This window comes from Mobula birostris, chromosome 2 (assembly GCF_030028105.1).
Source record: "Mobula birostris isolate sMobBir1 chromosome 2, sMobBir1.hap1, whole genome shotgun sequence".
NCBI lineage: Eukaryota > Metazoa > Chordata > Chondrichthyes > Myliobatiformes > Myliobatidae > Mobula > Mobula birostris.
In genome coordinates, this window is record NC_092371.1 from 69,296,947 (window position 1) to 69,309,861 (window position 12,915).

The following is a 12,915-nucleotide window of genomic DNA, read 5'->3' on the forward strand; positions in this document are numbered from 1 at the left end:
GCTGCGCAGGTTTACTCTGTGGTTAAGGAAGCATATAGTGCATTGGCCTTCATCAATCATAGGATTGAGTTTAGGAGCCGAGAGGTAATGTTGCAGCTACATAGGACCCTGGTCAGACCCCACTTGGAGTACTGTGCTCAGTTCTGGTCGCTTCACTATAGGAAGGATGTGGAAACTATACAAGGTGTACAGAGGAGATTTACGAGGATGTTGCCTGGTTTGGGGAGCATGCCTTATGAGAATAGGTTGAGTGAATTCGGCCTTTTCTCCTTAGAGCAGCGGAGGATGAGGGGTGACCTGATAGAGGTGTATGATGAGAGGCATTGATCGTGTGGATAGTCAGAGGCTTTTTCCCAGGGCTGAAATGGCTAACACGAGGGGGCACAGTTTTAAGGTGCTTGAAAGTAGGTACGGAGAAGATGTCACAGGTAAGTATTTTTAAACAGGGAGTGGTGAGTGCGTTGATTGGGCTGCCAGCGACTGTGGTGGAGGCGGATATGATAAGGTCTTTTAAGGGACTCCTGGACAGGTACATGGAGCTCAGAAAAATAGAGGGCTATGTGTAACCCTAGGTAATTTCTATGGCAAGGACATGTTCAGCACAGCTTTGTGGGCCAAAGGGCCTGTATTGCGTTGTAGGTTTTCAATGTTTCTATGACTTTATAGCTAATTTTTTTAAACTTCAGATTGCTAACTGTTCCCAGGAATGAAAGGGTTAACATATGAGGAAAATTTGACAGCTTTGGGGCTGTGTTCACAGGGGTTTACAAGAATGAGGAGGGATTTAATTGAAATCTATTGAATATTAAAGGACCTAGATAGTGTGGACGTGGAGAAGATGTTTTGTAGTGAAAAAGTTGAGGACCAGAGGGCACAGTCTCAGAATAGAAGGATGTTTTTTTAGAACAGAGATGAGGGGGAATTTCTTTAGTCAGAGGTTGGAGAATCTGTGGATTTCATTAACAAAGATGACTGGAGGCTAAGTCACTGGGTATATCTGAAGCGGAATTTGATAGGTTCTTGATTAGTAAGGGCGTCAAAGGCTATAGGGAGAAGGCAGGGGAATGGTGTTAAGAGGGATAATAAAACAGCCAGGATGGAATCAGAATCAGAATAAAGTTTAATACCACTGGAATATGTTGAGAAATGTGTTGTTTTGTGCCAGCAGTACATTGTAAAACATAATGATAAAAACTATAAGAATTATATATAAAAAAGAAAATTAAATTAAATAAGTAATGGAGAAAGAGAGGGAAAACTACTTAGGTAGTATTCATGGGATCATTGTTCATTCAGAAATCTGAAAGCAAAGTGGAAGAAACTGTTTTGAACACTGAATGTGTGTCTTTAGGCATGTGTACTCCTCCTTGATGGTAGCAATGAGAAGAGGGAATGGCCTGGGTGATGGGGTCCTCAATGATGGGTGCCACCTTTTTGAGGCATTGCCTTTTGAATCTGTCCTGGATGCTGGGGAAGCTGGCGCCCATGATGGAGCTGGCTGAGTTTACAACTTTCTGCAGCTTTATCCAATCCTGTGCAGTGCTCCCTCCATACCAGATGTTTATGCAATCACTTAGAATGATTTCCATGATACATCTGTAGAAAGTTGCTTGTGTCTTTGATGACCTAACAATTCTCCTCAACCTCCTAATGAAATGTAGCCACTGTCGTGCCTTCTCTGTAATTGCATCAATATGTTGGGCCCAGGATAGATCATTTATGTCACCCAGTAATGTGAAACTGCTCAACCTTTCCACTTCTGATCCCTCAATAAGGACTGGTGTGTGTTCCCTCAACTTCCCCTTCCTGAAGTCCACAATCAATTCCTTGGCGTTGAGTGCAAGGTTGTTGCTGCAACTCCACTCAAACAGCTGATCTATCTTGCTCCTGTATCACTCCTCATCACCATCTGGCATGGTGGAGCAGACTCGATGAGCTGAATGACCTAAATCGGCTCCTACATCTTGTGCCTTATGGTTTAAAATCCTTTTGTAAAACACAGAATACAATGTACAGAATATTCCAAATTTCAGAAAAACACCTTGTAAGATTTTGCTATCAGAAAATACTACTGAACATTGATTGCTGAAAATGAAACAGACTTCTTAAATTCAGGAAATAGTGATTGAGATTATGAATGTCAAACTTGTTTAAGTATGAAAAGTATACATTTGAAATTTATACAAGCTTATAGTGATAGAAGCAGTCTTATAGAAACTGTGTACACATTTATAATTGAGGTGCCAAGGCAAATTTGAAAATTCACGCATGACAGTGTTGTAAAAACTAATAAATTCTATTCTATTATATTTTCAGTTAACTGCAAGACAATTATTTTTAATTCAAATTATGAATTTATTTCTCAGAAATCATTTCAGTGATGCATTTTAGTGTTAATTACATTATCTTCCTCCTGCTAGTAATATCCATTTAAATAGCTCAGTTTACATACTGTATTTAGTTAACTTCTCAAATTATCATCTGTAGTAGCATAGGAAAATCCCAAAAATGCACTTGTTGCAGTTGGGCTGTTAATAGTGGAGTCAGGAATGCGCCCAATAGAATTAGGGACAGTTTCTTGTGTGAATTCAGGATCAATGTGTTGTAAGTCACCAGGGCCAGCCTGAAATAAGAAGTAAAACAAATCTGTAAAGCAAATCTTACAAATACATATATGCAAATTTTAAGAAGGAATAAGGAATATTTTGAACTTTACTTACTTGATCCTTGTGTTTGATCCTTATTCCTAGCAATCTTGTGCAGATTAGACATGGCCAAAGTTACTACTGTCTAAATTGCACTATAATTCTTTCTTAAGTCTTATGGATGTTCTATTTTCATTCACTATCAGGAATTTTGCTGCATTCCTAATTGTTCTTCAGAAGGTGGTGGTGAGTTACCTTCTTGAATCACTGCAGTCTTTCTGTTGAAGGTATGTGTACAGTTGTGTTGGGTGGTGAGTTTCAGGATTTACAACATGTGACAATCAAGGCCAGTGAAACATTTCAAAGTCAGTATGGTCCGCACCTTGGATGGGAGCTATCAGGTGATAGTGTTCCCATGCCCCTGGTACCCTTGTCTTTAATGGCAGAAGTTACCGGTTTGGGAGATGCTGAAGAGTAGCCTGATTCTATTCCCTGATTTAAACCTGAACCAGATACGTCATGGAAACATGGCTTAATCTTTGTTTTCTCTGGATCTACTTACTAGATACATAAGTAGTTTATGTGTTTATGATTTTCTGCTTCTATCTTGTACCCAAGGTCTAAAAACAGGGCTGTTCTGGTAGACCAATTGTTTTAGGTTCCCTGGCCCCCATTATCTTATTTTTACAATGGATGTCCAGTCCCTATACACCTCCATCCCCCACCAGGAATGCCTCAAAGCTCTGTTTCTTTCTAGACACCAGAACCAACTAGTTCCCCTCCACCATCACTCTCCTCCACCTAGTGGAACTTATCCTCACTCTAAATAATTTCTCCTTTGGATCCTCCCACTTCCTTCAAACAAAAGGGGTAGCCATGGGCACTCACATGGGTCCCAGCTATGCTTGCCTGTTTGTCAGCTACATGGTACAGTCTATGTTGCAAGCCTACACTGGTGACAGTTCTGCAATTTTCCTATGCTACATCGACGACTGCATTGGTGCTGCTTCCTGCACCTGTGCTGAACTTGTTGATTTCGTCCACTTTGCCTCCAATTTCCACCCGTTTCTCAAATTCAGCTGGTCATTTCCGACACTTCCTTTCCCTTTCTCGATCTCACTGAGACAGCTTATCCACCGATGTCTATTATAAACCAATGGACTCTCACAGCTATCTTGTCCCACCCTGCTACTTGTAAAAACCCCATCCCCTTCTGTCTCCACCGCATCTGCTCTTGGGATGAAGCTTTTTATTCTAGAATGAAGGAGGTGTCCTCCTTTTTCAAAGAAAGGGGCTTCTCTTCCTTGACCATCAACGCTGTCCTCAACTGCATCTCTTCCATTTCATGTATGTCTGCTCTTACCCCATCCTTCTGCCATGCTACCAGGGATAGGGTTCCTCTTGTCCTCACCTATCACCCCACCAGTCTCTGCGTCCAGCACATAATTCTCTGAAACTTCCGCCACCTCCAACTGGATCCCCCTACTAAACACATTTTCCCCCCCCTCCCCACTTACTGCTTTCCACACCCTATGAGACTCCCTTGTCTATTTGTCCCTCCCCACTGATCTCCCTCCTGGCACTTATGCTTGCAAGTGGAACAAGTGCTTCACCTGCCCCTACACCTCCTCCCTCACTATCATTCAGGGCCCCAAACAATCCCTCAAGGTGAAGCGACACCTCACCTGTGAGTCTGTTGGGGTCACATACTGTTTTCAGTGCTCCTGGTGTGGCCGCTTGTATATTGGTGATTCCCGACGTAGACTGGGAGACCACTTCGCCAAGCATCTGTGCTCCATCCACCAGAACAAGCGTGATCTCCCGGTGGCCACCTATTTTAATTCCACTTCCCATTCCCTTTCCAATATGTCTATCCTTGGCCTCCTCCACTGTCGGGATAAGCCACACTTAGGTTGGAGGAACAACACCGTATAATTCCATTTGGGTAACCTCCATCCTTATGGCATTAATATCGATTTCTCAAACTTCCAGAAATGCCTTCACCTCTCCTTCACCATTTCCCATCCCTTTGTCCCTCTCTCATGTTATCTCCTTGCCTGCCTATCGCCTCCCTCTGGTGCTCCTCCTCCCCCCTTTTTCTTTCTTCTATGGCCTGTGTCTCTTTCACCAATCAATTTCCTAGCTCTTTGCTTCACTCACAACACGCTGGAGGAACTCAGCAGGTCAGGCAGCATCCGTGAAAACGATCAGTCAATGTTTCGGGCCAGAACCCTTCGTCAGGACTAAAGATGGAAGGGGCAGGGGCCCTATAGAGAAGGTGGGGGGAGGGTGGAAAGGAGAAGGCTGGTAGATTCCAGGTGAAAAACCAAGCTCTTTGCTTCAACCCTCCCCCTCCAAGTTTCACCTATCACCTGGTGTTTCTTTCTCCCCTCGCCCCACCTTTCAAATCTACTCCTCAATTTTTTTCTCCAGGCCTACCGAAAGTTTTGGCTTGATACGTCGACTGTACTTTTTCCCATAGATGCTGCCTGGCCTGCTGAGTTCCTCCAGCATTTTGTGTGTGTCGCTCGGATTTCCAGCATCTGCAAATTTTCTCTTGTTTGCTGACCCATTGTTTCTCCCTGCATTTGACCCATTGAACTTATCTTCTCACACCATTCTGTATCTTCTTGTCCACTTCCTTACACCTACACCTACCCGTCACCATTTGGACAACTTCCAATTCCCTGGCCCCTAATGCATCATCTTTACTATGTATATCTAGGTTTTACACATCTCCATTCCCCATAAGCAAGGTCTAAATGCCTCTTCCAGGACATCTGAAATGTCTTCCTTTTTTCAGAAGTGTGGCTTCCCTTTTGCTGTGATTGATGGAGGCTGATCTTGCATCTCCTCTGTCTCTTGTACTTCTGCTCTTGTTCTGTCTCCTACCAGACAAAACAGAGATAGAGTTCCTCCGGTCCTTTCACCCTATGAGTTTCTGCATCCAGCATACCATACTTCATCATTTGTGTCAGCTGCAATGTAATCCCACCATCAGCCGCATCTTCTCCCCACACTTCTGCCTTCTGCAGGGATTATCCCCACTGTAACTCCCTGGTCCACTTATCCCTTTACACCCATCCCTCCCTTACCACTGGCATATTTCCCTGTGCTCACAGTAGATGTAACACTTCTCCTTATACCTCCCCCCATCATCCAAAGATTTAAATAGTCCTTCCAGGTGGGGCAACACCTTATATTCCACCTGCTTATCTCCCTCCAGAAGTTGTCTCCCATTTTCACTCTCCCCTCCCTCTCTCCATCTTGCTCCATCTGTTGTTCTTTTTCTTTTTACATTCTCTCTTTGTCATCTCCATCTATCATTCAGCTGCCATGGTCATCCAACAACACCCTACACTCACCTCCCCTACCTGGCACCGTCTGCCTGTGATTTTATACTCGTCCTCAGTCTGCCAATTGCCTTGCAATCCTTTCTAGCCACTTTTCCTCTTTATACTAGACAACTCACCTCTCTCCTCAGTCCTGATGCAGGATTTCAACCTGAAACTTTGACTGTTTCTTTCCTCCCATAAATGCCACTCACCCATTGAATTCCTCAAGCAGAATTTTTGTGGCAACAACTAATTCCCTCCTGTTTCTAAAGGCACATGCCACAATCTTATCTCAAACAAAATCTTTTGTGACAGATGACCTGACTGAAGACTGTCCGAGACAGACTGGAGGCAGGGTGAAAGGACTGGAGGTGGGGTGAAGTCAAGATGGCACTAAGTGGTGACTCCTTTGCTTGCAACTTTGGAAACAACTCTAGTTCTATCTTTGATATTTCTTTTTTTCCTATTCAAGGTTCTCTTGAAGACCCTGACCTGGAGTTGCACTCTGACTTTGCTTCTTTGTGGGAATGGGATTCGCTCTCAGGGCCTCACAACCAGCCACTTTTTGATATCCCAAGGTCACGGCCTGGAAGATGAGCGTGCCTTCAGGGTTCCAGAATTTCATGGCTCTGGGGACTTGCTGATTCTGGGCTGGTGCCCGTGACTGAAGCGTCGCAGGAGAACACAGACCATTGGGAGCAACAGGTTAGCTGCCGGGCGTTGTCTGTATGGAGAGCTGCACTTTTCTGCTTCCAACTGTTTGGGCACAGAGCTCAAAAGAAGTGATGGAACAGACTCTTAATATTGTAGATCAGCGAGTTGTTTGTTAAATCTCCCCTCTTGCTGTGTAATGGGGGCACCCCTTTTTCCCTTATTCGGTGGTAAGTCTAAATACTGGGTGAATGAGTAGTTTTTGGGGTACTGCAGGTTTGTGTCTTTATTGATGCTTTGCTGCACACTTGAGTGCACGGTGGAGGGTGCCAATGCTTTTTTGTTGGTGGGGGTGGGGGTGGCGGTGGTCGTTGCCTTGTTGCTGCTTATGTGTAGGGGGGAGTTGGGGGGCTCTGAGGTTCTAACATTTTAACTGTTATTCGTTCTTTGGGGCACTCCTCTGTTTTTGAGAATGTTTGGAAGAAAAAGAATTTCAGGATGTATATTGTATACATTTCTCTGGCATTAAATTGTACCTATTGAATAACAACCAGATTTTGTTCAATATAGATCAGCGCCAACTACTTCTGTATCTGGAAAGAGCAGCCAGAGAAAGTACAGAAGCAGGTATAGCAGCAACATTTAAAAGATATTTGGATTAGTGCACGAATGCAAAGGCTTTTGAGGGATATGAGCTAAATATGGGCAAATGGGACAAGCTTAGATGACATCTTGGTCAGCAGGGATGAGTTGGATCATAGGGCCTGCTTTGGAGATATATTACTGTTATGATTCCATATTAAATGTTCATTGATACCTTGATTCTCAATTACATCAGTTAAATTTTTATAATATGCAGCTAGATTAATTGGAAGATTATTCTATCTATAAACTGCACACAAAAACTAACAGAAACCAAAACACCTACCACATTGGGATTGTATGGTGGGGCAATTCTCTTGTGGTAGAGATCCTCCCAGGAAATTGTTGAAAAGAATTGATGTTTTTTGACGTCAAGCTGTGACAGAAGAGTGCACTAATTAATCAAGCTTTAATAATCATAGACATACTTTATTGATCCCGAGGGAAATTGGTTTTCGTTACAGTTGCACCATAAATAATTAAATAGTTATAAAACCATAAATAATTAAATAGTAATATGTAAATTATGCCAGGAAATAAGTCCAGGACCAGTCTATTGGCTCAGGGTCTCTGACCCTCCAAGGGAGGAGTTGTAAAGTTTGATAGCCACAAGCAGGAATGACTTCCTATGACACTCAGTGTTGCATCTCCGTGGAATGAATCTCTGGCTGAATGTACTCCTGTGCCCAACCAGTCCATTATGTAGTGGATGGGAGACATTGTCCAAGATGGCATGCAACTTGGACAGTATTCTCTTTTCAGACACCACCATCAGAGAGTCCAATTCCATCCCCACAACATCACTGGCCTTACAAATGAGTTTGTTGATTCTATTGGTGTCTGCTACCCTCAGCCTGCTGCCCCAGCACACAACAGCAAACATGATCGCACTGGCCACCACAGATTCGTAGAACATCCTCAGCATCGTCTGGCAGATGTTAAAGGACCTCAGTCTCCTCAGGAAATAGAGACGGCTCTGACCCTTCTTGTAGACAGCCTCAGTGTTCTTAGACCAGTCCAGTTTATTGTCAATTCGTATCCACACTGACCCCCTGGATGGAAACAGGGGTCACCGGTGCCTTAGCCCTCCTCAGGTCTACCACCAGCTCCTTAGCATGATATCTCATACCAGCACGATATCTCATCATGTGTCATGTCGGAGCTTAAATTCTGTTTTTATTTTGGATGAAAGACCTTGGATATAGAATTTGTATACTATTCAACACATTGTTTGTGCTCAATGTAAAAGGCAGTATGTGTCAGTATAATTAAGCTTCTGTTAACCATCTTCACTGAACTTTATCTTCACAAGGAAGATAGCTGTCAGGATTTACAGAAGGATCTTGATCAGCTGATTAAGTGTGCTGAGAAATAGCAAAAGGACCTTAATTCAAGTGAGCAACGTTTTGCATTTTTAGAAGATAAATGAGGGTAGGACTTTCCTAGTGAAAGGTAGGGAGGGCCCTGTGGAGTGTTATAGAACAGGGGAACCTAGGAGTACAATACATGGCTCCCTGAAAGTGACATTACCGATAGATAGTGTGGCAAAGAAGGCTTTCAGTACGGTGGCCTTTATCAGTCAGGATACTGAGTTTAGAAGGTCAGATATTATGTTACAGTTGTATAAGCTGTTGGTGAGGCTACATTTGGAATATTACGTTCAGTTTTGGTCACAGGATTTATAAGGGGGATGTTGCTGGGACTCAAGAGGCTGAATTATGGAGAGAAATTGAGTAGATTGGGACATTTCTCGCTAGAGTGTGGGTGAATGAGGGGTGATCTTATAGAGGTGTATAACATTATGAGGGGCATAGATAGGGTGAATCTGCACAGTCATTTGCACCCAGAGAGTGGTCAGAGGTGCTGAAGGAAGTTGAGACAGGTACATTAACAACTTTAAAAAGGTAGTTGGGCAGGTAAATGGATAGGAGAAGTTTAGAAAGATATGAACCATACGTTGACAAATGAGACTAACTTATACGGTAATCTTGGTTGGCGTGGACCAGATGGCCCTAAGTGCCTGTTTCCATGCTGTATGACTCTGACTCTAAGCTTCTGATAAATTTAAAGTTAAAATATCCTTTCAAGGGTTTTGGTTTTATTAATGCTGTAAAATGGCTTTAAGCAAAGGGTGTATAAACTCTTTGAAACATTACTTCAACATACTTTGATATATATTACATTTTTGAATGTTATCTTTTATCATTTCACATACTTTTCAATAAAAATTCAGCGTATTTCTTGCTTATTTCTCAAATAAAAGTATACAAAATAGACTTGTTGGGTCAAATGTCTTTCTTCTGTTCTGTATGCATTCTATGACTTTAATTATTTTCAAAGATTGAAATATTTGTAGTATTATTGTCGCAGTTTTAATCTTCAATTCATCTGGAAAAACTATTCATTGTATTTGTTGGTGTATTTTTAATGACGCAGAATCCAATTGTTAACAGGAATGTGTCTTTACAGATGTGAAGACATATTGGTTCCCTCTTGGAACCAGTAGTTTCCTGCTTCCATCCTCTGTACTGGTAATCTGCTACCTACTTTTCTAAGTGTCTAAAACTTACATCAGAAAACGGTACATTAGTCAAGCATGATTCCCCAATATCTAAAACTACATTGCTTGAAGCAAATTAGTTAGATCAATTTTTTTTTTGATATTAAGGAAATCAAGCAATAGGGAGTCAAGAAAGTGGAGATGAGGAAAAAGATTACCCATGATCTTACTGAAGGATGGAACGGAAAAGAGCAGCTGAATGGTCCTTTCCTGTTTCTTAAATCGTAATGTTGACTTTTAAGATAAAGATACTCAATTACTCCTCATTCACTATTACATTTCTGAAGTTGAATATCCTTTTAAAAATAGCGAGACTAAAACTGGCCAAGTATTCCAAATGTAGTTTCAGCCTCCAGGCATGTGTTATACTGTTATTCTATGTATACTGCATCCATCTGTTCATGAAACATTTTTTCCATCAGCTTTGGAACATTGTGCTGATGATCCACCTATTAAAATTCCAAGACTGTTGTCGTGCTCTGATAACTGAATATATTCTAATTTAGTTCATAACTTGCATCAATCTTCTCTCTGTCAGATCTCAGTTACATTCCCTTTGTTAAACATTATCCCCCATCTCCCCTCTGTTCTAGCTAACCTAAATTGCAATGTATTGATCATCATTATTTGCCTCTGTTTGTTATTTGATATTTTCTAAACATTTTGGACTATTCCGTACTTCTCAGTAATTTATAAAATGAGTTGTATACAAAAATGTGTCAAACATTTAACTTCACAATGATTATACAAGTAATTGGCTATCGCCCATATTTCTGTCACACAGTAATGCTCATGTTCATGCATCTACTATTATACATTTTACACCATTTAAAAATATTCTAGTATTCAAAGGCTTTGAATTTATCGAATAGGCAAGTATGTGAGAGAGTGTCAAATGATAGCCGGAAGTCTGGAAGATGATATTCATTAGTTCTTTCTTAACTATTATGCTGACATTCATTAAAAGAAAACAAGAAATTAGGCTCGCATGTCTAAAACCACATTGCATAAATCTGATTGGCTGTCTTACTGGTAATGCAAGGTATTGTTGTATTCATTTACACCCAGTATTCAGTCACATACAAAATGTGCACTCACAAAGTCTGCTTGAGCTCCTAATCTTCTCCTTTGATCTTTTTGTAGAAGTCCTGTCAAAATATCACGGGCAGCTGTTGATATGCTCATTGGCAAGTGGAGTGGCTTGTGGAGAATATTGTCATACATCTCAGCTATATTCTGGCTGTAGAAAGGTGGCTATCAACAAAAATGAAAAACAATACACCTTCTTGATCAAACCTACAAATGTATCAGGATCAAGTATATAGATTTGTCTCAAGAGCAATTTGTACAGAGAAAGAAATAAATAGAAGCCCACTGTTTAATAATTTTTTTCCAGATTTGTCATGAAGTGCATACAATTTTAAATTACCAGAACATGAGGATTTATAGCAATTTTCATCATTGTTGCCTCTATTATAGTAACAAAAAAAGCAGTTAGTTGCTTTCACTTTATTTAAAAATGCTACAGATTAGCAACTTTAGAAAGGTTTGGCTTACTAAAGCTATATTTAAGGCAGTTGGTAAGTGAAAGAAAGGTGAAATGTGGAAATTATTTTTATAAATAAGCATAAGATAATAGATATAGATCCAATTGTTCCCCTTCCAAATAAAATTGTATGAGTACTTTTTTTAAACCTTATCTTTTTCCATTTATCACCCACCAGGTTCTGTCCCTGAAGTCCCACCCCATCAACCCCCCTCAAGTGTGACTCCATAAGCCAATCATTGCCTACCCCACCTGGTCTACTTATCACTCTGCCTCACCCTCTGCTTCCCACCTCTTTATGCTCGCTACTGTCAGTCTACACTTCCACTCCTCATACAGGTCTCAATAAAATGTTGATTGTATCTTTGCTTCCATGGATGCTGCTCAACTCACTGAGTTCATTCTGGATTTGGATTTAGATTCTGGTTCATAGATTAGAGTTCATTACTTACCAGTCCAAGCAACATTTCATAGAGTACTGCCCCAAAACACCACCAGTCAACACTACGATCATACGGATGTTTTCTTAATACTTCTGGAGCAAGATACTGTTAAAGCAAAATGCACTTAGAATGGAAGGTTGTAAAGTTTTCTCTGAAAATTTCACTTTCTTCAAGCATGAAATGAAGCCAATAACAATTTAATGGGATATTAAATCTGAACAAGATCAAAAGCAAGCCGTAAACACAAAATAATCTGCAGATGCTGTTGTCAAAGGAACACTCACAATGCGCTGGAGGAGCTCAGCAGGTCAGTCAGCATCAGTTGAAAAGATTAGTCGACGTTTTGGGCCGAAACCCTTTGCCAGGACTGAAGGAAGAACTTTGGGGAGGGTTTGAAGAATGCTGGTAGTTGAAAAAAACAGTAATTTTTAAGACAAAGTGGTGGGGGAGGGGAAGCAGGGAGGTGATTGGCAGGAGAACAATAGTAGAAGGAGGCGGAACTATGAGGGAGGTGATGCGAAATAGGGATAGAGGAAGGGAGGGGGAGGGAATTACTGGAAGTTGGAGAATTCTATGTTCATACCAAGGGGCTGGAGACCTCACCAGTTCCCCACCACCACTACCCTCCTCTGGTTGACGGAACTGGTTCTTACACTTAATAACTTCTCTTTTGGCTCTTCCCACTTTCTTCAGACTAAGGGTGTAGCTATGGGAACTCGCATGGAACCCAGCTACGCCTGCCTCTTCGTTGGTTATGTGGAACACTCTGTGCTCCAAACCTATTCTGGTACTGCTCCCCAACTTTTCCTTCGATACATTGACGACTACATTGGTACTGCTTCCTGCACCCATGCTGAGCTCATCAATTTAATGGACTTTACTTCAAACTTCCACCCAGCCCTCAAATTCACTTGGTCTATCTCGGACACTTTTCTCCCCTTTCTCGATGTCTCGGTCTCCATCTCTGGAGACAGACTGTCCACTGACATCTTCTACAAGCCCACTGATTCTCATAACTACCTTGACTATACCTCTTCCCACTCCGCCACATGCAAAAATGCCATTCCCTATTCCCAGTTCCTCCGTCTTCGCC

At 41.6% G+C, this 12,915-nt stretch overlaps 1 protein-coding gene across 1 annotated transcript in view; it reads right to left on the reverse strand.

The window, feature by feature from the left end:
* Positions 1–2,415: 2,415 nt before the first annotated feature.
* Positions 2,416–12,915, reverse strand: part of sgk2a (serum/glucocorticoid regulated kinase 2a) — a 54,056-nt gene continuing 43,556 nt past the window's right edge. The window contains exons 10-13 of the mRNA XM_072277265.1: positions 11,832–11,927; positions 10,932–11,087; positions 7,560–7,649; positions 2,416–2,623 (exon numbers count right to left, since the gene is read on the reverse strand). Coding sequence (XP_072133366.1) covers positions 2,462–2,623; positions 7,560–7,649; positions 10,932–11,087; positions 11,832–11,927 — 504 coding nt within the window. The 3' untranslated portion in view covers positions 2,416–2,461. The remainder of the gene's footprint in view (positions 2,624–7,559; positions 7,650–10,931; positions 11,088–11,831; positions 11,928–12,915) is intronic.